General features: G+C 37.1%; 3 protein-coding genes across 3 annotated transcripts in view; all 3 read right to left on the reverse strand.

Annotated features, from left to right (window-relative positions):
* Positions 1-875: 875 nt before the first annotated feature.
* sumo3b (small ubiquitin like modifier 3b) lies at positions 876-3,817 on the reverse strand. Its single transcript, XM_052143061.1, has 4 exons — positions 3,643-3,817; positions 2,381-2,509; positions 2,169-2,240; positions 876-1,852 (listed from the first exon to the last, which is right to left on the reverse strand). Exons 1-4 carry the CDS (start codon positions 3,661-3,663, stop codon positions 1,790-1,792), a joined length of 285 nt encoding a protein of 94 aa, XP_051999021.1. The 5' UTR covers positions 3,664-3,817; the 3' UTR covers positions 876-1,789.
* A 942-nt stretch (positions 3,818-4,759) lies between these two features.
* pttg1ipb (PTTG1 interacting protein b) lies at positions 4,760-9,011 on the reverse strand. Its single transcript, XM_052143060.1, has 7 exons — positions 8,863-9,011; positions 7,973-8,025; positions 7,712-7,820; positions 7,305-7,407; positions 6,559-6,624; positions 6,229-6,275; positions 4,760-5,457 (listed from the first exon to the last, which is right to left on the reverse strand). Exons 1-7 carry the CDS (start codon positions 8,951-8,953, stop codon positions 5,414-5,416), a joined length of 513 nt encoding a protein of 170 aa, XP_051999020.1. The 5' UTR covers positions 8,954-9,011; the 3' UTR covers positions 4,760-5,413.
* A 1,883-nt stretch (positions 9,012-10,894) lies between these two features.
* Positions 10,895-25,350, reverse strand: part of myo10l3 (myosin X, like 3) — a 95,989-nt gene continuing 81,533 nt past the window's right edge. Inside the window, exons 25-40 of the mRNA XM_052142810.1 lie at positions 24,757-24,880; positions 24,380-24,623; positions 23,758-23,853; positions 23,454-23,547; positions 23,284-23,339; positions 22,546-22,688; positions 22,230-22,424; positions 21,111-21,268; positions 19,793-19,916; positions 16,907-17,204; positions 15,104-15,311; positions 14,766-14,902; positions 14,265-14,385; positions 13,247-13,705; positions 12,879-13,070; positions 10,895-12,740 (exon numbers count right to left, since the gene is read on the reverse strand). Coding sequence (XP_051998770.1) covers positions 12,636-12,740; positions 12,879-13,070; positions 13,247-13,705; positions 14,265-14,385; positions 14,766-14,902; positions 15,104-15,311; positions 16,907-17,204; positions 19,793-19,916; positions 21,111-21,268; positions 22,230-22,424; positions 22,546-22,688; positions 23,284-23,339; positions 23,454-23,547; positions 23,758-23,853; positions 24,380-24,623; positions 24,757-24,880 — 2,754 coding nt within the window. The 3' untranslated portion in view covers positions 10,895-12,635. The remainder of the gene's footprint in view (positions 12,741-12,878; positions 13,071-13,246; positions 13,706-14,264; positions 14,386-14,765; positions 14,903-15,103; positions 15,312-16,906; positions 17,205-19,792; positions 19,917-21,110; positions 21,269-22,229; positions 22,425-22,545; positions 22,689-23,283; positions 23,340-23,453; positions 23,548-23,757; positions 23,854-24,379; positions 24,624-24,756; positions 24,881-25,350) is intronic.

Here is a 25,350-nt window from a genome sequence, read left to right on the forward strand (position 1 = left end):
TTATGTCCTATCTATTTTTGGTTTTAATGGTCTTCTTTGCTCTTGCAACAGCCCATTTTAAATATGACAAATAGATATCTATATCATTTTATGAACCTCTAGCACACATGCCATCATGTTCAAATCACAAAAAACACTGACTCAGGCAGCAGGTATTAATCCAGTGGTCAAATCTGTATCTTCAGAAGTGATATAAGCGTGGGTGAGAAACGGATACATTTCTTTTTTTACTATAAGCTTCTAAAAAATTGATTTTTTTTACCATTTACCAAGCTTTTTTGGTTTTTACAATAAATCTCCACTTTCACATTCTTTTGTTTTTGTTGATTGGCATTGTTATTACATATTGCCACCTGCTGGGCAGGGAGGATAATTTATTGTAAAAAAAAAAAGAAAAAACACACCTATCATACTGCTTCTGAAACGAAAATGGATTTAACTACTGGAGGCATATGGATTACTTTTGTGCTGCATTTATGTGCTTTGTGGCTCTTCAACGTTCTGGTCAACATTCACATGAATTGTGAGGACATACAGAGCTGAAATTTTCTTCTAAAAATCTGTGAGTTCTGTAGAAGAAAGCCATACACATCTGGGATGGCATGAGGGTGCATAAATGAGAGAATTTTCATTTTTGGGTGAATTATCCCTTTAAGCTATTAAGTGCAGTGCCAGCATTTCCAGGATGATTATTTTCTGTGTGCTTTAAGTTAATCATCTTTAAATCTGGCCAGTATAAATTAAGAGCTTCACACAACTCTTGTTTATTTTGTTGTGAAGTATGCAAGGCGGTTTGGACCAAATACATTTTTTTTTATTAAGCTTGTGAAAACCTTTACCACAACACTTTTGCTCCATCTAGTGGCAAGTTTTTTTTCAGTCTTTAACTGATCTCTACACAGCCTGAAAAACAACTCTAATACATCAATACAAATGGAGTATCAAACTATATTTATTATATACAATAATAAAGGGCAAACAATGTACAAATGCGAGATGGCAAGAGAAAGGAAACTTTCCCTCTACAACACTGACATTCCACAAATCGCAAGAGAACCTACACATTGCTTAGGCATGCATTTAACGTGGAATTGCATCAAGATTACACCAATATAGCGTTTAACACTCTTGATAAGCTGGAAAAGGTAAATGAGAGTGAGAGACAGTGAAGTTATACTTGCAGAAGGCAAAATATCCATCAATAAAATTTAAGGGAAACACTTGTGAATATTGTTCTGAGATTTGGACTTCAAAACAAATAACTGAAAACCTTTATAGACATCTGCATCAAAGCTTCAGAGAAATTAAAAACATCTATAGCATATGATCCACAATCGACCTTTATCAAACCTGAGGCATGTGACTAACACAATGCGGCAATGTTGAGATTTGAAACAGACAATTAAAAGGATACCTAAAGTTTTGGTTTACTCAATTTTTGGAATCATATGCCTAAATAGTCTCATACATCCAGTCTTTCACAAAACTTCCCTCCTAGAATATAAAAATAGATGGGGGAGGTGCAAACATAAGTAGATAAAACAAAAACATACAAAAGGCATGTTAAATTCCAAAAGGAAAAAAATAAGATTAACAACTGTCATGTCCAATTCAGTTCAGGGAAAAACACAGCAAAATGGAAATTAGGTCCTTGGATGTTTGAGACAGAGGGGAAAAATCCATTAACTTAATATTAGATTTACAAACGCTTTTCTATTTCACCCCTGAACCGCACTGGAACTGATGTCAAGATGTGCACAAGCAAACAAGCGGTCCACACATGCAATCTTTAGCAGGACCCTCCAGTCTGCTGTTGGAATACATCAATAGTGTCTTCATCCTCCATTTCCAACTGAAAATTCAGATGACATGAAAAGAACATTAAATATTTTAATGGACCTTGTTGGAATACATTAATAGATAGGAATATATATATAGATATAATAGGGTTCCTACACAGATATAATTTGATTCCTACACCTTTTGTCCAACAAATTTCCACGATTTAAGATTATTTTTAAATTAAGGTTTTACTCATTTCCATGACCTTCCCAGACCTGGAAATCATGATTTTAAATGACTAAAATACATCAATGAAAATGTTTTATATCAGACTATAAAAATATGTTCACATTTGTACCAAAAAATTGGGAAAAAAGGGGACAAACCTGTGCAGGTGTGTCCGTCTCATTGATTGGCTGTCCATCAAACCTGAATCTTATTTGCCTAATGGATAAACCCTGAAAATATATTTAAAAAAAAGTTGAACATGATCAGATCTTTACACAAGTTTCAGTTATAAACTCTAATGATCCGACAAAGCTTGAATGTGTCTGCAGATCTGCTTGCTTGACAAATAGCACTCAATCTGTAGTCGTACCTGTCTTTCGCAGTAGGCCTTCATCAGTTTGCTGAGGGGGGTGTGCCTCTTGATTTTGAACTGGACCACAGAGCCATCTTGGCCCGCCACTTTTAAGTTGATGTGGTCATTTTCAGTCTTTACACCCTCCTAAAATTAAATGCACAGACAGTGTGGTTAAAATATATCAATAGCAAAAGTATGAAAAGAAAACTTTGATTTGAGCTTTGTAGGCCCATACAATGCAAGTAAATGATGGCTAGAACTTTAAAGCTCCAGAAAGCATATAAAGGCAGCATAAAATTCATTCATAAGACTGCAGTGGTAAATCTATATATTTAGAAGTGATATGATAGGTGTGGATGAAAAAAAGAGATCATTATTTAAGTCCTTTTTTGCTCTAAATTCTCCTCCATGCCCAGTAGGTGCCGATATGCACAAAGAAATCAGCAAAAAAAAGTGAAACTGAGATTGAGTAAAACATAAATATGTATCTGTTTTTCCACCCACACCTATTGCATCACTTCTGATGGCATGGATTTAACTACTGGAGTTTTATGGATTACTTGTATGCTGCCTAGGTGTGCATTTTGAACCTTAATTTCTGGTCACCATTCACTTGCATTGTAAGGACCTACAGAGCTATGTTTTTCAACAAAACAAAATCTTCATTTTCAGCAGAAGAAAGAAAATCATACACATTTGGGGTGGCGTGAGGGCGAGTAAACGATGATATCTTTTTCTTTTTTGGGTGAAATATCCCTTTAATCATCTTCCTTATTTAAACATCAGATGAACTTGTGATATTAAATAACACGTTTTGAGAGCTGAATGATGTTGAAAACAACCAGACTTGAGTTCATGTCATCTGTATTTGCTAAACTACTGTTAGGAAAGTGCTGCAACGTTAACAATCGCGCGACATTGCAAAAACAGCAACGCTTTCAAAGCATTCGCATTTGGCGCAAAGTTGAAGCAACTAACCGCAATCAAAAAAGCCAATCTAAGCATCATGCTGAAACTAAAATGAAGCGAACAGATGAACGAATGAAGGATGAACAGTTAACAACCACAGATGCAGTGATTCGCAATCCAGCTGAATGAACGGCTTTTAGTTAAACACACATGGCATTGGCCACATGCGCAAAATCCTCAAACCGCTGCTTTGTTTCCCCCCTAACCACTTATAAAGTGCAGCATCCAGTCAATCTATTATTATTCACTATGCTCGTTTCAAAATAGCTTTATGACCTAGGGACAAAGAGACATGCTTCTATCCTTACCTTAGGCTTCTCTTCTGACATTTTTAGAGGAAATTGTAGATTCTCCCAGCAATGTGGATGAATACACAAGTGGAGCGCGCCGTGCTACGCTACAATACGCCGCTGTCTTCCCCGCGCTTACCGAGAACGCGCAAACTGGATTCGTCCATTTTGATTGGACCGATAAAAACCACGTGATTCCCAGCGGAACGCGCAAACCGGATTCATCCGTTTCATTGGACAGTGTGGAACCACGTGATTAGCCCTCATGTTCTGTTTGGGAACTAAGAGACTCCCTAAAAGCGTTTTAACATAAACATGTGGTTGATAATTTATTATTTTTTGTAATTTTATGAGAACTAATTATAAACAACATTTCAACATGATAACATCCACCACTCCATTAAAAACATTACATTTGTATGAAGTCCCCAAGCATAAAAATATGATTAAATGCAATTAATTTTCTGATGCTTTTCTGGTTGGTGAAAAATTAAAAAATATAAAAGATAAAGGTTATCTATTACAACAGCCAGTTATCAATTTTGATTTGTTTGTTTTATTTCTGTACATTGTGCTCAAATTTACCCCAAACAGCATCACATTTTTGAGAAGTGCATACTTTGACTATTTGTGGTACAACAGATGGATAATGCTTCATTAATATGTTAAATAGGTTTGATAACGTCAGAGGGCTATATAAAATAGCATGTAAGGATATTCGAATTTAATTTTGAAACAAACTACTATATATTTTTTTACACATCAATCATTGGGGTCTCTGGGATCCCAAATATAAAGACAGTAAAGTTGATCTCATCAGAACATTATGGTAAATGATTTTAAGCTAGTTATTATTTACCAATTATGCTATTAATGCTATACTGACATGCTAATGTTGTATTATTTAATATTTATGGCACTTTCAGTCTGAGCAGCGCTGTATATTTGTGTTTAATTATCTGTGATGGATTAGGCCCATTTATAAACAAACAAATGCATATTTGTTCATGTAGTTTGAGTTATATTATGTAATATTTTAGGTGGAATAATGGTATCATAGCTGATATTGTAATTTACTATAACCAATATTTATTTGTTTATTTCTTATAGTTCAAATGTAATGTACAGCAAACAAATGCACTGTATTCAATTTTATTTATACTTTCTTTATCCCTAGATCATTTGAATTTGTGATTTTATTCCTATTGCATTGACAATTCAACTCTTTGGTAATTACAATAAGCTAGTGATTAAAATGTTGATACATGCAACACAGAGATAAATTCTACTATCAACAAGCTAACAAAAAGGAAGTAATAAATCAATGTGTGTGTGTGTACAATCATTGTAATGTGTAGGAAATCTATAAAGCACACTGGCTTATAGCACAGCAGTTTTTTCATATATATTCAAGGAAAGTTCAAGCAACTCTACATATAAGTAGAAAGCTACAAAGCCAAAAAGTTTGCTGAGACAAGTAAGGCAAACTCTTTACATATGTTGCTGACCAACTCAGGAAAAAATATGTTGGATCAACGCAGACACAATTAAAATGTTATTTTTTGGGGGAAAATTCTTTCAACATGGCTGCAATGAAAGAAACACATGTCAAGCCAATGCAAACAATGCATATGTGTGTGTTTAGCTAGTAACTGGTTGCCTTGGAAACCAGTACAATCAGTACATTTCAAAGAAAGAAGGAGTGCTGTATGGAAGGATATCCATTATTTTTTACAGTAGGAGTGATGTCAAAGAAAACTTAGTGGAGCATTTAAGCAGAGCAATTTTCTTAGCTGTTTTCAAATCTGGAGTATTGGTTATCCGTTTTCAAGCCTGCAACAGAGTGAGCAAAGTCAAAATTATAAGCAAATAATAATAAAGAGCTATTCAAAATTAGTGCTGTCAGACAATTAAAATTTTTAATCGTGATTAATCGCAGATTTTGAAGTTGCTGTAATTTGATAGCTGACTCTATATACACTTATTTTACTGTCAAAATGCATATTTGCATAAAAAAAAGAAATGTAATAAAAATGCTTTATTAACATTTTCAAAACAAAGCCTTCCACAGTGTAAGTAGTGCAAATAGCACCACTGCAAGTAACATTAAACGTTTCCCAAATTCTAAGTAGGACTTTGACTAATTGAAAGAACTAGTCCCCACATATGTTGTATATTCATTGCAATGGGCATTACATCTCTTAAAATCTCATCCTCCACAATATTAATTCTGCAGACTGTGGCCATACTGTACACTTTGGATATGGAATTCACATGATTCACGTCAGGGCATCAAGCGCCACTTTGACCTCCACATGAAAAGTGCTGAAGACAGTGGTCATGTCCAGAATGGCATACTACTCATACTACTCTTACTGCTTCTGTCATTTCTATGTATAAAAGAATTAGTAAGAGTAGTATGGTAGTATGCCATTTCGAAAACAACCAACATCTTGTTCTGCTTTTAGCGCTGGCACTGCCCACGTAATGATACTTCATCCGATCTGTCCAGTTATTATTAGCTGATGCTGTGAAAGCTCAGTGGTAATGGGTGCAAAGTTGAAATTATATTAACTTTGAGCAGAGCGTTGACAGAAATCTTACCATATTTCGATCGGATTTCATCATGTCTCTGCCTCATCTCTGCTTTCCTGCAAATAAATGAAGAAAAATATGATATCCTTTCTAAGACAATAGTTAAAATGACCTGCTCATTGGTCTTCTCAATCCCCATCAAAATAATGAAACAAGCAAACACACTAATTAAAGTGACATGCATTGGAATGTTACAGCAATTTCTAATAAAACATAAATTGACTTTCAGCTGAATTAAATCAGTCATGCTGAATGCTTACTGGCACAACACAGGAGCTAGGGGGATTTGCTAATAACAGCAACAGCCATTGTATTTCCTAAAACAAAACAAAATCATACCTTTCCTCTTTACGAAACTTTCTGAGATGAGTTTGACTCTCCATTCGCTCTTCAGCCCTCTTAGACCTTTAAATAAACAAGAAATTTGTTTCATGTAGCTGGTATTGTGCTCCAATTTTGAAGTCATTTGTAATTAATAGCTATAAATAATTTCATTATATCAAATCTCTTCCTTGAGATTTATACATTATTATGGTAAATACACACACTGAGCACTTAATTAGGAACACTATAGTCATAATAAAGTGCCTGATGTGGTCTTCTGCTGTTGTAGCCCATCCACCACAAGGTTCGACATGTTGTGCATTCTGAGATGCTATTCTGCTCATTAATATTGTACAGAGTGGTTATCTGAGTTACTGTATTCTTTCTGTCAGCTCAAACCAGTCTGGCCATTATCCATTGACCTCTCTCCTCAACAAGGCATTTCAGTCTGGATGTTTTTTGTAGACCATTCAGAGTAAACTCTAAAGACAGTTTGCGTGAAAATCCCAGGAGATCAGCAGTTACAGAAATACTCCACCAACAATCATGCCATGGTCAAAATCTTTTTCCTCATTCCGATGGTTGATATGAACATTAACTGATGCTCCTTACTGCTGCCACATGATTAGCTGATTAGATAATCGCATAAATACATAGGTGTACAGGTCTTGCTATCGAAGTGCTCAGTGAGTGTATATATGCAAATCCCTTTACAGCCCTCCTGTGATTACAGACTTTGCAAGCCATGGTTTTCAGCTTACCCAATATTTTCACATTTGCAGCACCGAAAGCAGCAGACTAATATGGCAATGATGATCACCACCGCAATCACGGACATGGTAATGATGAGAGCCTGAAAATTCACTGTGATTCAAACAACACAGAAATGATGTGATCAATGCTGACCAAGATTCACTGCTTGTTATCAGAAACATGAAATAAATGGCATTTATTTAGTCTAGCAAGGACTAATAAATGCAGCATGATTTAATAGGTCTTGGCGTAAGAGTGTAAATGAAGTTATATAGTCACAATGAAAAATTAATTGAAGTTATGAACTACAAATGTGATGTAAAACTGTTCTAAACTTTTTATAATATAATAAATGCACAAGTTACAGCCATTAGACAGAAACAGGTTTCTTGTTGTTTGCTAGTATCAGTCTTACCCCAGCACATTCCCCATCGTGCATCTGTGAGGGGGCACAAACTATGATGCGGTAGAATATTCTTCACTGGATAGTCAATGCACTTCTGGTTTGAGATGCACCACAAACACTGTAAAAAAAGAGATCAATAACACACACAAACAAACACCCCATCACACTCAGGCACATCCATGTTATACAGTAAAATATGTTGAATAACAAACAAGTCATTCCTCTAGTCTACTATTTTGATCATTTATGTTGAAAATATGAGTTTCTTACTGAAACAATCTTCAGACATTCCTCACAACTTGAGTTGGATTTTATAGTGCAGTCTGTGTGAAAAGAACACAGCTTTAGGGATATATCCTGAAAACTGTTATTACAAAAAAGAAAAAGAAAAAAGACCTTTCGGATTGTGTTCTACGTCTAACAGACTCTATTGTGCGTCAAACATTGCAATACTGTGTATTAGATTATCTTTTTATTTATTTATGTGTTTTCCTTTAAAAACTATTCCTAAAACCTTATCTAGCTATTTTATTTATCCAAATTTTAATCTAGGAAAACTTGAAAAACTATGACCTTTCTAGACTCCAATACAAAACATTATATTCCTTTGTAATGTCTTACAACATATTTTATAGTCTGTCATATGATTTAAACAGGGCAATCACGAGTCTCTCATGCATTTGGCTTTATTTTATTGCATAACACTGTGGAAAATTTACCTATTCATATTAACACGTAAAACACGAAGTAACTTATCTTTATATAAAAAAAATATCTTTACAAACAATTAACATCTTCCGTCTTTGTTTTGTTCTAATCTTTCAGTCTTGGAATTGACTTCCACTTAAGTTACATTTTCGTCAAACTGTCTAGTTATGCATTACTTACTTTTAAACCATTTTCCAAGAAAACAGACGATATGCAGTAACGGTTTAACAACACAGTTTAACTTCAAAAACTTTTGATGTGTCTCAAAGCCCTGTGAGCTGCCTACCTAGACAGCATATCTGGGCCTCACTCGCGCGAGTGTTTAACCTGCGTTGCCTCGGAATGCTGTCTTGGTAGGCAGCTCACTATGTATTAAGCCAACCACAGATTCAGCATGTCTACTGTTCAAAAGCTTCTGAAAGGTGAAAAAGCACAAGAACAGATTCACTTACTTGTTACTGGACTTGTCGTCTGAGCTAAAACTACAGCACAACTGAAAGCAAAGAAAACAGAGGACACCAGAAAAGCCCGAGGTGGGATCATGTTAGCGATCGTAGCGGATCTGTGTTTGATTTCTGGGGTTGGTCATGTGTTTGCTGGGAGAACTGAAAACTGCAAGGCGATTTAGCAAGAACCTCCCCGTTTTAAAATCCCGGTTTATGGTTAAAGAGGATTTGAGGTGCTCATTAAAAGTTGTTTTTCCCACAAACAATAATGTCTATTTATTAAAAAACAAAAACAAGTCACACACAAGAGAACATGAGATCACGTAGGACAATTTCAAATATTAAAAACAAACAAACAACATATATAATTGTTCAGTATTTGGTTAGAACTGTCGTGAAATCTTGACATTTTCACATTTTGATCTGCTTTTAGGTTCTTTTAGCGATTTTCAATGCATATAATTTCCACTTAAAGGGATAGTTCTCCTAAAAATTAAAATTCTCTCATCATTTACTAACCCTCATGCCATCCCAGATGTGTATGACTTTCTTTCTTCTGCTGAACACAAACACGATTTTTAATAGAATATCTCAGCTCTGTAGATCCATACAATGCAAGTGAATGGTGGCCAGAAATAGGAGATAAAGTCAGCATAAAAGTTATCCATAAGACTCCAGTGGTTTAATCAATGTGTTCTGAAGTGATCAAGTTGGTTTTGGGTGAAAACAGACCAAAACATAACTTCTTTTTCACCATACACCTTGTCATTGCAGTCTCTAGGCACGATCATGATTTCAAGCTTGATTACACTTCCTAGAGCTTGATGCATGAGCAGAGCACTAGATGGCGCAATCTACCTTTTTCCTAAATGTGGAAGTGTTCCACCATTGGACTGTTTTCAATTTCCAGCCTCCTGTGTTTTTTTCTTGCATCTGTGTATATTCTTAGTGGGTAAAGCAATGTTTAAGGTATTACATTTGTAAAATTGTTCATTCAAACCTGCCGATACTTCACAGATTCGAGATAAAACAATTTTTATAGACAGTGCCTTACCTGAGTGTGTAGATGATATGAAGCGGTGGTCTGATATAAGTTACGTTGATATAATTAATTATATCAGTTTTTATGACAGCCAACAATGGCACCAGTTACGCCTGAAATGAAGTTTTATGCCAAGTAACACTTAAATGGTAATTGTTCTTCTCTGGATCGCTTGATGTGTTAATTTTTACTTGGTATCTCAGAAATACAAAGCAGGCCATTAGAATCATCATTGGTTGCTCATTGGTCAACCAAGTGGTTGCTCAAGAAAACTGTGGATAGGAAGTGTAATCAAGCTTTTATTGTAAATTCTGTTTGCAAGGGCCCTACAGCTTGGCTACCATTATAATATTTCTTTCTTTCTTTCTTTTACTGTAAGACATGTAAACATTTATAACTTCAAGCATTTAAAACTACTTTAAACTTTCTAAAAAAGTTTTCGTCAAACCAACATTATAGTTTGTCTCGACAAACTTTAAGTTTCTAGATCAGCACTTTTGTACCAGTGGGGCCCCTGGGCACTGGCCCTGTCCGTAATACACCTATGCTCAAAACCAACTGGATCCCTTCAGAAGACATGGATTAAACCACTGGAGTCTGATTGATTATTTTTATGCTGACTTTATCTCCTTTTTTGGAGCTTTTGAAGTTCTGGTCACTATTCACTTGCATTGTATGGACCTACAGATCTGAAATATTCTTCTAAAAATCTTAATTTGTGTTTAGTAGAAGATAGTCATACACATCTGGGATGGCATGAGGGTGAGTAAATGATACCGTATGAGAATTTACATTTTGGAGTTAGCTAACCCTTTAATGCTTGTCCCTTTAGTGGGGTACAGTTGGTGATTCTTACAAATGCTGTAAAGAAAATGCCCTGGCCATATTTAACCCCCTTTAAAAGTTCGGCATCAGCCAATCATTCATATAAAATATAAATTGGCAAAGAATTAAGTTCATTGACAACTCTTTCGAATAATCCACAGCAAATTGGAATTGAAATAATTTATTAAAGACTTTTGTAAATCCAGTTACAAAAAAAGAAACATTTGTGACTTTCAACCTCTACATAAACTGAAATATTTTTTAATCTAAACTAATAATGAATGATGAGGCTGCACTCTGTGAGCTGACCAGCAGCTGACCATATTCATTAATGGAGCAAACTTAAACAGAACGTTGCATGAGATAACACAGTAACGTCCCCCATTTCACTAATGTTATCACTGTGTGTTAATGTACATCATTGATGAAGAGAGTCTATATACAGGTCACAAAATGCCATCAACACAACATCAACATCCATACAATAACACAAACACAGAATAAATACCCAGCCCGCCCATAATTATACACTCTCTTTTAGGCACACAATAATCGTCCTTCAGTTACATGTAGGCTTCCTTAAAAAGACAAACATCTCTAAACAAACACTAAAAAGTATTTCTCGACAAAAATAATTTACAACTGACCTTTTTGCATTATGAAATAGCACAAAGAGTGTCACAGATTTTCACAATCAATATATCAATACTGTGGAATTCCAGATAATATTTCCTGAAAGACCAGCCTCTTCTCTTGTTGCTATGCACTGAAATGTTGAGATATTGCTTATATCTTATTTCATTTATACTGTACCTGAGCTCAATCCAGAGCTTTTTATGCACAATACATGGGGATTAAAACGGCAAGACATTAAGGCATTGATTCTCTGAGAAAAAACTTCTCTTATCATTCTCTTAACCTGATGAACCTGATAGAAGGTTCTGTAACAAATTCCTTTATGATCAGCAGTAACACAGAAAGCCACCTATAAGATGCAAATCTCCACAGACCAGCCCTTGTACAAAGTAAGGCAAATAGGCAAGTCTTAACAATGCTGTTGACATTTTCAATGCATACAATCACTTCAGGGTATTTTTCTTTGAAGGCTCTCAATATAACATTGTTTTCTTTAGCATGTAATGTTTAAGACCCTGTAATGATCTTTTCACTTAAACACTTCACAACAAGAGTTTTCCACTTAGTCTTGAAATTAGCCAACAGAAAACAGAAAGGAACAAAGCATTCAGGACTTGAGGTATTAACATTTGCTGGCTAACTAGCATTACGCTAGGTCCTAACCTGATGCAATACGTTTAAAGTGAAAATGGATAAAAGCTATCCCTTATTCCACATCCAGACTGATCCGTTTTGGTTTCCTAATATCATTGTTTTCCAAGGTATGTGGTTATGGAGAGCATTTTTGAAATGCTCTGTATTTAATAGAGGAAAACACTGTTCTAGTGCGGATAAGAGGTGTATACAAAGCTAAATTAAAGAGTACTGAAACTAAAGTGTGAATGTGGCCATTTTCTATGTCCTGACCAATGGGAACAAGCGATGAGCGACAAGACATTGTCCACTGCCGGTCGCTTGGTTTCTATTTCTGTAATTTCGCACTGGATAGCCCCACCCACAGTGAAATCTCAAATGGTCCAAATTCAAACAAATTACTTCAAAGAAATTCTAGTGCCAAGTTAGAACACTGTTAAAGGGGTGGTTGTCAACACAAATGCACATTATTTGTAAGGGTGAACAAACATATTGTGTTTGTCCTCTCACTGGGTCCCGAATCTTCTTCTTTCATCTCATATATTCTTCTGTCCACATCCATGCTGTTGAATTCCTTCCAAGTTTTGTCTTCATTCCAAAGGATGTCTAGTCTTTACTCTTGACTGTGATTGGATAGAACCCATCACCTGATCCAGTTACTTCCAAAGCTGGATACTGATCGGACACTACATCGTTTCTTCACTATCATGTTGATGTAGGCTTTCATTATTTTGGTGATCTCTCCGACCTGAAACAAGAAATTCTCAGATTACTTGACCGATTACTTCATTAAAAAGTAATCAAATGACTAATTATATAAATTCTAAGTTACTTTTTAAATCTAAAATTACACACTTCACATTTAAAATGAGAGGAAGTGTATTACCTGTGGTGTCTCAAAGTACATATCTCTCCCATCAACTGTGATCTTGTATGTGCTGGCGTGAGGAGCTCCAAAGAAAATGATGTGTTCGTAGGGAAAAGTCTCCAGAGGTTTGGCCTCCCCTCTCTTATACACAGACACATTCTCTGCACTCACGCTCAGCCAGAGATCATGAGGGAAACCACCTTCTTTGCACTGCACACAGAAGCACACAAACAGATTAGCACTTTAGGGACATTATTATTTTAGGATGTACTAGTAATTTAGCGTTGCTAGCTGAGGAAGTTCTTGTTGAGGAGGTTCTTCTGAATTCAGTTCAATTAACAATTTAATCATTCAATTATTCTTCAGCTTCAGTCTCCAGTGCTTACCTCCACATCAAATAATGTTGATCCATACCCAGGCCACTCTTTAATGATGTTCATGTATTTGAGCATTGCTTGATGCTGATCGAGACCATGCAGTCGACTCCATTTCTCCATGACACTGGCCCTGGTGGCTGAAGTCTCTTCTTTGATCCACATTTCCAGCATCTGCTCCTCCTGCAGGCTGCGCTGTTTCCTCGTGGTGCCCGTCTTCAGCCCACGCCTCAGCGTGCCATCCAAGAAGCTTGTCCTCCTCCTTTCCAGGGTTTGTCCCGGTCCGGCCGCGCCTCCCACTTTAGTAAACTGAAGTATGCGGTTGCGCAGACGGCCAGTGGGGTAGATGCTGTCCAAGCTCCAGTTTACCCGAGACACGTCCCCATACAGGTACTGCAAGCGTAAAGCAGCCAGGTGCTGGAGGGTGTCCTCACTGGCGGGAAAGTGACCACTTATCAAACACTCATGAGCCTACAGAGAAGGATAAGGCAGAAATGTGAAGCTTATCATTTTAGAAAAGCACTTACATTAATTCTTCTGTTAAAACTCAACTATAAAGTTGTTTAATCATAATTTTTCCAGTCATTTTAGGGTTTGTCGGCATAATATCTTTGTGGAAACGAAAATGTGAAATTGCCTAAAACTTTACACATAAGGGTTTATAAGTGATTTTATCAAACTACAATCATGTTAACAAGCATATTGTTTATGTCTTGTGGCTATACTTTTGAATTATTTTAATATATTTAAATGTTTACAAATTGGCCCCATTCGCTTCCATTGTACGTGCTTCACTGGAACCCAGATTTTTGCTTTTTTTAAAGAAAAGGAGGGACGAGTCAAAATAAAGTTTTGTGGTAATCAATTTATGCCACAAATGCTGTTGATTGAGCTTAACCTGTATTGAACACAAAATATTCCTTTAAGAACAAAACGCTGCATAGTTTTGTAAACAGAATGTAAGTGTGCAGTAACTTGAATTAGATTATAGATATAATAGAGGTAAGAGGTAAAACTACAAACTACCGACCTGCTCAAACATGAAGACAAACTCCACTCCTTCCTTGGGCATGCTCTCCACATCTAAGAAACAGTACAGTTTGAAGTAAAGCTTCCATTGGCCATCTTCCTCCACCTCACTTCCCGCCAGTCTTAGAAACAACAGCCACAACAAACATTAGTTTTTCAATGTTTACTCATTACCCCAAAATGTATTTATTTATATTTGGGACCCAATAGTGAAGGAAAAGCATGCATGGGAACTCCTTCAGTACACGCTGTAATATACAGTAGGCAAAGTGTGGCTAGAAAAAGTGTGGCAGAGATTCACATTCTTCCATTTGTGTTATTTGATGACTAATATTCTAAATGGGGAAAACTGTAATGATAAACAATGAGTACTTGTGTCCAAACATTTTACTGGTAGTGAAGTTTTAGGGATATTGGGGGTTATTAGGGTTATTAAAGCTTTAATGACCAACTGACAAAACACAAACGAGTAAATGTGGGCAACTCTGTGGCGTAATTTTACCTCTCAAACTTAGCCAGCAAGTCGGCCACAGTCACCCTGCTCTCCACAGCCCGGTCGATCATGTTGTTATGCTCGAACAAAGCAAACATGTTCCTGCTATCCTCCATAGCCAAGCCTCGGATCAGTTTCTCTACCACCTGCACACAGCAAAGAAATAAAACACCTTTCGATCAGCATACTACACATTATGCTACACAATCTCTACTTTTGCTACAACTTGAGGCGGAATAAATAATGACAGAATTTGCTCGAACTATTCCTTTAACTTCTCCAATATAGTTATAAATTCTATGCTGTGTGAAATGTTCTGTGCATCAGAAGCTGTAAGCGTCCCGTACCTCTCCTGCTGTAGTGTGAGAGTTGATTGAAATCTTGCAGGAGCCTCCACCATGGCAGTAAACAGTGGTCGTCATCTCCCGTCTGTTTAGAAGGGCGATGATCTCCTCTTGGGAAGGCACAAACTCTCGTGTCTTGGTCTTCTTCAGTGATTCACCAACGAAGACTGCAAACATCTCAATTTCTGTTCCAGGGAAAAGCTCTTTTATCCTAAAAAGTGATTCATATCAGAAGATATTGAAGTCATCAATGACAGTAATATTATGATTTTGTTCTAAAACACATTTCCTTAATGAGCAGTTAAACCAAGCAAGTTATAATAAGTGATGGATAAAAAAGAAAGTCCATAATTGCCTAATAACACTGTCAAACTTAATATGTAATATGTTTTGGTAAAAAAAAAACAAATTGCTATTATTGATTGAGCACATCAACAATCAGTGTTAAAAACGATGTCCTTATCGTACACCCGATTCACTAAGGTAAGCTTATAAAAATGATTTGTTTTTTTGAGCTGTCGGGTTAAATTTGGCACAAAATCGCTGCCTTATGACGTTCATTCATGCATCATTACGTCATGTCCGCACACATGTTCTCATGTTCTGGCTGGGGAAATGAGCTACGCTGTGCAGCTCATTTCAGTAACACTCACACAGTTCAGGACAGCATCGTTGCAGTCTAGATGGATGTTTTATCTATTATCTGTTTAGCAAAGTTGATTACCTGCTATAATGCTTGGACATTGTTTCTATGCTGTGCTGTGTTGCACATATGCAAACTTTACCCCACCCAAACAGCGCTACGTCAGCATAAAGCGAAACAACAACTGTCACCGAATATTTGCATAGGGTAAATAATAACAAAGAGACGAATGCATGTTGTAAGAGAGACAGAACTTTTTTCCTCATTTATTTGATGCAGATCACTGAAACTAAACACAGACATGAGTGCAGCTGACACACATGACACGTCTCACCTATGAGAAGCCCTGAGGGGTAAAACATACAATGTGCCCATACACAGACAGACATGTGCTGGGCAAATTCACTTGGAATCAAATAATAAAGGCCGGGGCCAGGCTGGAACGAAGCATGCCCGGTCCCCAATCAGCCTGATGGGGCACTCGAGGGATAAAGGCGGCCAGTGATGGTGGTTCGAGTGAGAGAGAATTACAGGCAGCTGCCCTGTGTGTGGTTATGTTTGTGTGTTTTTGGTTAAGTTGATAATTAAAATATTATTTATATTGTTAAGACGGTTCTCGCCCTCCTCCTTTTCCTTTAACCCCCTTACAGTATCTTTTAATTTCACTGCCTGGATTTTGCATAACCACAGAAGTGAACTCATTTGCATTTAGCACGGGAATTGAAGATCGGAATGAATATATCCATTTGGCAGGGACACGTAAATGGAATTATTTTTTGTCATCGGATCAGTGAAAACTCGAAATGAAGTGGCCAGGTGTAAACAAGCCCTACGACATAGTCATGAATTTTGATTGGCTACTTTCTATTGCTAGTCTGTGTCAGGTGGTATTTGGGGGAGGGACATTCTAATTTTAGAAAGCAATTTATTGGACAACAATTTGGATACACCTATTAATGCAAAATGAGTCATCAATATTTTTAGTTTGTTTTCCAGGAAGAGAAATACTGTGATTTTAAATGCGTAAATATGCTAAAGATAATTTTGGCAACTTTGAGTGCACTAGCATATAAATGACCTAAAAGCTAACAGATACAGATACATTTTTGGGGGGGTTTTAACAGTAACAAATGGATGTTATAAACAAAGAGTAGCTACAACACCTTTTCAGATGGAATCTGAGGTATCTTAGTATACCCCGGCTGGGTAGGAAGGTGCAGCTCATGCAGGTTAGCAGATGCCAGTGGGCGTGGTTGGCAGGACTATTGGGCTGAGGCACATGATTTGTTTGTTTGATCAGCTGACAGTAGACTTCATCTCTGAGTGGCCGGAGATCATGACATGTCTGCAAGATACCCTGAATAATGGGCATCGGATCTGACACGGCCTCCATCTCCTGTAATGAGTTAAATATCTTCACTGCCTCATCCTGCAGGCTGGTGTAGCCCTTCTCTTTTTGTACTGCAAGAAGAGGAGAAAGAGATTAAAACCATCATCCCATCAAACAAATTCACACATAAAATTGCATGCTATCATTGAACATAAATAAATAATCATTAGAGATCCATTGTTATCCAACAATGGGGCCAAAGTAGGTGCTCTATGTGAGCAGCAGACATTTTGGATCGAACATTAAAGGAGTAATATGTAACATTGGCATCAAGCGTTTTAAATGGGTATTGCAGTCCAAATTCAAAATATTGGAAAGAGTTGTCTCCCCGCCCTCTCCTCCCCAGACTCTTAAGCTCACACGGGTTGCCAGGTTGAGGACATGCAACAGGAATGAGCAAACTGACAATGGTAAGCGACGAGCCTTTCACTGTAAGATGATCAGCTAATGTATACGTTTGCAATGTTTTTATGTGTTTGCAAATTATAAAAATATTTTTTTATAACTCTGTTAATGTTAGCTAGATGTATTACTGGCTTCCTTGGCTGCAGCGTGCTGTGTCTTCCACTTACTTGTTTCAAATCTAGCAACCTGGGGTGTCTAAATACTATTGGGAAATGGGCAGTGGGCGAGATCACAGGCAGAAATTCCAGCCTGGAACAGACATTTCAAAGTAGAATATACCGGCTGTAGCATTATTTTTGGAGAAGCCTATGCTTCAGTGTTATATATCACTCCTTTAAAAGAATGTTCTGGGTTCAAAAAAAAGTTAAGCTCTATCGACAGCATTACCACCTACAATATATTGGGTCTTTAAAAGAGTATTTGTCAAAAATATAAAGGAAAAATATAATAAAAATAAAATTGGTGACACTTATTCATACAGGCCTAACCTAAAATCTTACATAATATAAAATAAATAAAAAAAAAGTTAATGGACATATTATTTTTACCCAACTACCAAAAAAAAACTACCAAAAGTCTCTTACAAGTATTACTCTTACAATGGAGGTCTAAGGATCAAGGCACTACACCATTAGAATACACAGACTTTTGACTCATGAGACTAGTATGATACAATCACTCACCCACTCTGTCTGCACAAAGTTATATGCAATATAACCATGTAAAGCCAGTAAACCCTGTAACATTCGCATTATACAAGCAAGCTTACCAGAAAGAGACTGTTTACAAAGAGACACAGCAGTTAATCTGCCTAGAACAATAGTCCCACTACAAATTGGCTTAGAATTTAGACGATGTTACCGCTCAAATAATACACATTTTTGAATAGAAGAATTAATGTGCTAAAGTGCTTTGAAAAAAACACAAGCTTTACATTTCTGCTTTTAAACCCTCTGGAATGTCTTGCCCCATACACTTCTGTTTTAAGTCATTGCATTATGCAACTTACTGTATATATGTTGTTCTTACAAACTGAGGGTCGAAATAATTTTTTGTGGTAATCGTCAACCAGGGGTTGCACTAGAAAAAAAACTTGTATCCATCAGTCTAATGGACTGAGCTAAATTCAGGGGCATAGCATCCATTGTAATGGTATACACATGACAGTGGATATATAGAAGAGTGGATATATATAAGAGTTTTGACTGTCCGAGCAAGTGTGTTGAATCCAAGGAGTTCTATAGTGAAAGTTCTATCAGTAAATCAAAGGCTGTGATCATGCAAGATTTTAAAATGTTGCAGGTTATGATCGTCCAGTTGGAAAAATTTTAAAAGTGTATACATACATTCACAAGTTCACTAAACTTTTTCAGTGTACCTGATATCAACATAAAGTGACACAGATGAGAAGCACACACAGCTGAAGCTCAGTTATGGGCACTCCAATAAAATTACTGAGAATTCTGTTTGGAAAGTACGTAATTTCTGCGACACTAGCATCACCGAACAGAATTGCAAAAATAAACAATGTTTTCACAGCAGCTTTCTGAATACGCCCCCGGCCTGTAGTTGTTCAAACAGTCAGACAGTCTAATGTAGTTGGGGCAGGTTTAAGACGGTCTCTCAAAACAAACACAGGAATTTTTATAGCGACAAAGGAAGTATTTTAACACTGAAAACGTTACACACAGTACTTCAGCTTTAATTGGCAGAAACAATATGCCACTCATTTGCACTTTCTTTTTGTTCTTATACTTTATTTGCACTTTATTATCTTGCTGGAGCACACTGACGTAATGATTAATGTACGCAGTCATGAAATCAGAAAACCTCTCCTCAAAAGTTATGGCGATGGCACCTGTACACTTCTGATCAGATCGCCCGAAACGCATCATCATCTACCGGGCACACGCTCACAGCGGGAGTGTAAAAAGAAAGTGAAAACTGATGCACTAGGTTAAAACTGTTTCTTTGGGGGGTTTTTTCTGTCAAAATGACAGACAGCATTTGGAATTATTTGTTAATGTTTCAAAAAATCTGTAAATGACAGAGAATTTTCGTTTCGCAAACCCTGTCGTCAACATGCCAAAGATGCTGTCGACAGAAATTAACTCGTATTGAACCCAATATTCCTTTATATTGTACTTATTATAGCCATGCATTAAAAACAGTAACAAACAAAAACAGCTTTCAATTTCCCCTGCTCCATTTCACAGGGAATGCAGGAATAGAGACACACAAAGGAGAGACTTACAGCTGACATTAACCTCCCCGTATGGCAGAGGCAGCAGAGGCGAGTGTAGTGGGTGCTGGGTGTATCTCAGAATGGGGTTCCTCCAGTACATCTGCTCTACAGCCTCCACATTAAGACTGCTCTCCTATACCATGAAAAGCAAGACTGTGTTAGGGATTTTCATACATTCACATTCTTGTTATTCATCATGAATATACACAGATCCCTGGAGAAGGAAACACAGCACACAAAAGTGACAAAATTATGAGCTACTGGAAAATCAAGTCATACCAGTCTAAGGTTGGCAAGCTTAGACCACATTAAATCTTGTGGGTTTTAGTCCATGTATAACAGCTTTTAGGCCACATATGCTAGTGTACTCCTACACATTGCCAAGGTTAAGTTTAAGCAGATACCAGACCAGAGCCCTTCAATCAAGGTTAGCATATCAATGCCACGATAAAATTGCTGTTTTCTATGAGAAGACAAGGAAAGTTTTGTGACAGGTAGGTGTCCGTTTACGGCTCTCCCCAGTCATTTGTGAGATATCTGCAAACGATGATTTACTGTTGTAACACACTAATTAACGGTTACACTCTCTCCTATTGTAAAAGTGCAGAGGATATCTCGGTATAGAAGATCTCTGAATATACATATTTTAAGATTTAAAGATGACTCTTTGCTGTACTACACTGACTTTTGTCCAATCAAGTGCTCTTTAGAATGAGAATGTCCCTCCCCTAATACCACCAGCAACCAATAAGCAAGTAGATAATCAGATAAGAGGTGTACTTAAAGCAAATTGGGCTTTATTAACAAAAAAAGGGACCAGCTCTTCAATATGTCCCACCCAAACTTTCTGTTTCAATAGGAAATACGTTAACACAAGAATTCTGTTTTTTTTTTTTAGGATCTTTGGTAAGCTGGTAACCATCTACACCAGTTTGGCCAGATAGAAACTATGTAAAACCAGCTACAATCAAATCCTGGTTTCAACTCAATTTTCCAGCAGAGTTAACAATTCAAAATGATCAAGGAAAATATTTGCCTATATGCTGAACAAAAGCACCCAGAAATGACCAAACAAATACAGGATGAAACAAGAAAAATTAAAACATTCAGAAAGCAGAGAAAACTGACTGAACGCCACACAGAACACGCGTCCGTGTACCTCACTTAACACTACAGTTTTTGACCCTGAGGAACTGCTGGGGCTGAAAAGGTATTGGCTTCCACAGCTGAAACATGATCGGTCATAAAATAAAAAACCTGCAGTGATTATCCGTGCCATAAATACCATCAGAGTTAAGTTACAAAGTCATTTTAAGGGCAAATTTACCTTGATGTCTCTGATGAGCTGCTGGGTAGGTGTTTCTATGGGAACCTTGTTGTCAATGGCCGCCTGAACGGCTGAAGCCCATCTCATGGCTTCATTCAGTAGCTTGGTGTAGAGACGGTAAGAATGCTTTCTCCCATGGACTATTATATTCCAGTAACCTGTAGAAAACAGGAGATATTGGGAGCTGTCAAAAACAGTGGTTATCAACCAACCCAGGGACAACCCGCCCAAAATCTTAGCCAACCCATGGACCCCCTTATGTATAAATGCTAGATTGTCTTGGAAACACTGTATAATAACTTCTAAATAACTTAGCTAAACTAGTGTTGACCAAGTTTCTTAAATAGCAACTTACATTCGTTCCTATGTCCTGTATTTATTGTGTCACTGTATTGTCCAACAGAGAGGAATTTATAGTGAACAATGACCACGTACGTATACATGAACTAAAGAAAACGTTTTTTTCCAGGGTTTTTGAAGAAAGCGCCATTCTGAAACGTCATGTAAACGAGAACACAGATTTCCTTATGCCGTTTAAGGGAATACACAGCCAGGTTTCTCCTTGAGAATGTGGCTTCATGTGGACATGTAAACACAAGTGGCATTCTAACAGGTTTTTGAGGAGTGCGCATGTGTGTGAAACGATCGGATAACTAACGTCATAGGATGGAGCCCAATAACAAGTCATAGTGGAAATAATTCAACATTTCTGGAAGTACGTACAGTTGGAAAAGTACATAAACTATTAACTATACCCATTTATACTGTACAAACCAATGTTAAATATTGACTAGCCCTCATGTTTGCGTATATGCGCTAGTACACTGGGGAAAATCCCACAGTTTTATATAATACCCCACTATTGCAGAGCAGTACTGTAGTCATTGTACAGTATAGTGAATGCTACAAAAAAATAAATAAAACATCTACATGTATATTAAACATTTAGAACACTACGTAAAATTCTCCACCAGTACAGGTCCAATGATCAAGTCTATTTGAAAAAATATCCTCACCTGTGCACTCAAAAATCACTTGCTCGTGACTAAACAAAATTATGCAAAATAAGCAACTTTATCCAACATGAAGCTTCATGTCATTTTCATTGTCTGGACTCACCGGTCTCTTTGAAGATCTTCTCATCTGGCTGAACAACAGAGCAGAGGCTGTTGAGCACCAGTGTGCCCAGTTTAGAGGCACTGCGCTCGGAAGATTTATAATAATCCAGTGAGTTGTTGGTCAGAACAAACCAGCGTTTCTTCAGCTTGAGAGAAGTGCTCTTCCCATTGGACTTCATCTCTTTATGCAGCCAACCTGAAAGACCCATTGAGAGTGAAATCACTTTATAGAATACTGCATTCAAAAGGAAACTCTTTGCCTGTGTTCAGTAAGTCACCATAAAATAATTTTATATCACAGGAAGATCAACACCCACCTCTCACTATAAACTCCTGGCCGTCTATTCTAGAGTCTCCTTTGGGTTTCTGCAGGAGGCCGATCCAGTGGTGCATCTCCTCTGGAGTGTCAGTGTTGCAGTGGATCACGCGATTAGCCGTGATTATAACAAATGAGTTAGGCCTGAGGGAAAGAGGTCTTTTGAGCACAATACTAACAACTCTTCACCTAAAAATTACATTTCTCTCATATACGTTTCTGTCCGTACCTAACACAAAGCTAACATTTTTATCAACTTGACATATAGCAAGTTGTTATATGGACTACTTTATCATACTTTTATAGCATTCTTTTATGCTTTTTGGAGCTTGACAGCCATTAAATATAATTGAATGCAAAAGTGATATGTAAAGACTTGTTCCTTTTGTTTTGGTAACAACATGCAGAAATGTGGTCTGATGTTACTGACACATTTAATGATAGTGTATATACTGTATATAATTACTTTGATTATTATAAATGTAATTTTCTTTATTTTGGGGCATTTCTCAACAAGGAGATTGAGGACAGTGTATTGTCAGAAAAGTGCTATATAAATCTATCATTCATTCATTTCTCAGCAAGTACTGATATATGCGATTAATTAAATTCATTAAACAGCATCTCATGTACTTGTTTCAAATACACATAAATTTAGCATTCTGTATGCATGATATACAAAAGACTATTTTTCTAGAAAACTAATGCTATGCTGAACGATAACAAAATCATGCAGTACCTGTCTGGGTTGTCAGAGGCACATACAGAGTCGATAAGCCCAACATCCAGTGTTCCCTGAGCATGAAACATCACATGTAAATACAACATATCACAGAACATCACTTTATACAACACTCAAGTATTCAGCTGCCATAAGATTGAATTGTGTATATTAGGACAGGCACTCACGACTGCGTTCTTGGGATTGGCCTGCTCGTGCTGCATCTGCAGAAGCTGTTCTTGAGTGGCAATGTGGACTCGACTCAGCACATTAAACCAGCCACTGCAACACAAGCATGCAGACACAAGGAATTAGACCACTCTAAAGTATTAGACAGTGATATGAAATTAGATATATTCTACCACAAGGGGGCGCAACAGGTAAATATGAGAGTTACACATATCTATCTTGTATCCACATACTGTATACCCACTTAGTCATATAGAGTGGCATCATTACAGGAAATAAAATAAATATACAGCTGAAATGTACCTGGCATCCTCTGGGGATTCTGCATAGATTTGGTAGGTCCTTTCCTCAGTCACAATGTTCAGTGCATTCTCTTTCTCGTGGTTGTCAACAATCTCTCTGTGTAACAATACCACAAGGCTTCAGTGTATACACACAAACATTTTGAAATACAACAGTAACGGTTGACTCAATCAGCCTATTGGCCATTGTAAAGACGAGGCATATGCTAGTTGCAGCATAGGTTTTGTCATTTTAAAGACCCCATGAAATCAAAATGAGAGTTTTGTGGCTTTTTCTCCATGTCTATTAGATTTGAAGCCACCTATATGCTAGTGTCCTCCTAAAACTTGACAAAATTAACTTTAGGCTGATATTTGCAAATAAAACATTCTTACTCATCTGGAAAAACGGACCAAAAATATTAATGACTCATATTGCACTACACAGATTTTTTTCCTACCAACTGCAACCATCCGGGAAGTAGTTGTGAAAAACCTAAATCCTATAGGCTATTAAAAAAAAGAAGATATGAACCTAAATGTCCTGTTTTGACAGAAAATACTTCAGTACAGGAAAGAAAACTACACTTGTCAAGGGATTTCATTGGGTCTTTAAACACATCGTCTGGGCAATTAGTTCTTACTTGGCAGATCTGATGTCAATAGTTCCCTTCAGTTTCTCCTCACTGTCATTCTCGAAATACATTAATTTGGAGTCTCGAAGGACGAACCAGCGCATCTTCCAGTTCCTGCGGGATAGAGTGGACATCCCTCCACCTTTCTTGTAAAGCCAACCTGACTTGAGAGAGTCCTGCTTTGCCCTGAACCACATGAAGGTCTCATCTTTTAAAACACACCAGCGTCTGCGCCATGGGATCATCAGTCCACCTTAAAGACAAGTCCAACTACACATTCATCTTTTGCTTTAGTATATCCATTAATATGTTCTGTTTGCCCAATATTATCCAATGATATAGACATAATTGAAGCAATTGGGAACCAAATGGTTAGAAACACTCACTCTTCATGTACAGGTAGCTGTGGAAATATGGAGGTCCACTGCCATTTAGCAGATGCACTCTACCATTCGACACCTCCTCATCCGTGTCTACATATTCATCGTTCTCATCATTACTGTCAATGAACTGTTGAAAAAGAGAGTGTAGACTTCAGTACATGTAATTGTTTGGCATTTTTAATTTATGAAGCCATTTTTGTTTTTATCTATTCATAAACACACAGTGTAGCACTTTTCGCATTGTGCAGCCACAAAACAACAGTAGCAGGACCTTCAATGAAAGGGAGCAACAGTGAACATTGGTGACAGGATTTCGGAGAAAGTTCAGAAAAGTTTAACTTTATGCAAATGCAGAGCGATATCACACAGCAACACCAATAGGAGTGAAGACAGTGAAAGATTAAGTTAATGCTGTCATTGATTTCACTGTTCAATACAATCTTTCTGTAACCACATACAATAATGCAAAACTCTCAGCATTCTGAGAAAGTTTGATTTTTAAGTTGATAATCGTTAGTTTTGTTCATGATATGATGCATTGAGCACTGCTACAGTTTATATACAAAAACACTTTACCCTACAGCACGTTCATTTCAG

This window comes from Xyrauchen texanus, chromosome 14 (genome assembly GCF_025860055.1).
Source record: "Xyrauchen texanus isolate HMW12.3.18 chromosome 14, RBS_HiC_50CHRs, whole genome shotgun sequence".
NCBI classification, from domain to species: Eukaryota; Metazoa; Chordata; class Actinopteri; order Cypriniformes; family Catostomidae; genus Xyrauchen; species Xyrauchen texanus.

Coding starts and splice junctions, on each gene's coding strand:
- pttg1ipb (XM_052143060.1), bottom strand. CDS start 8,953: ATGATCCCACCTCGGGCTTTTCTGGTGTCCTCTGTTTTCTTTGCTTTC. Junction 8,026..8,862: donor GACGACAAGTCCAGTAACAA/GTAAGTGAATCT, acceptor CTTTTCACACAG/ACTGCACTATAAAATCCAAC. Junction 7,821..7,972: donor AATGTCTGAAGATTGTTTCA/GTAAGAAACTCA, acceptor CTTTTTTTACAG/TGTTTGTGGTGCATCTCAAA.
- sumo3b (XM_052143061.1), bottom strand. CDS start 3,663: ATGTCAGAAGAGAAGCCTAAG. Junction 2,510..3,642: donor TGTCAGAAGAGAAGCCTAAG/GTAAGGATAGAA, acceptor ATTTAATTTTAG/GAGGGTGTAAAGACTGAAAA. Junction 2,241..2,380: donor AGGCCTACTGCGAAAGACAG/GTACGACTACAG, acceptor ATATATTTTCAG/GGTTTATCCATTAGGCAAAT.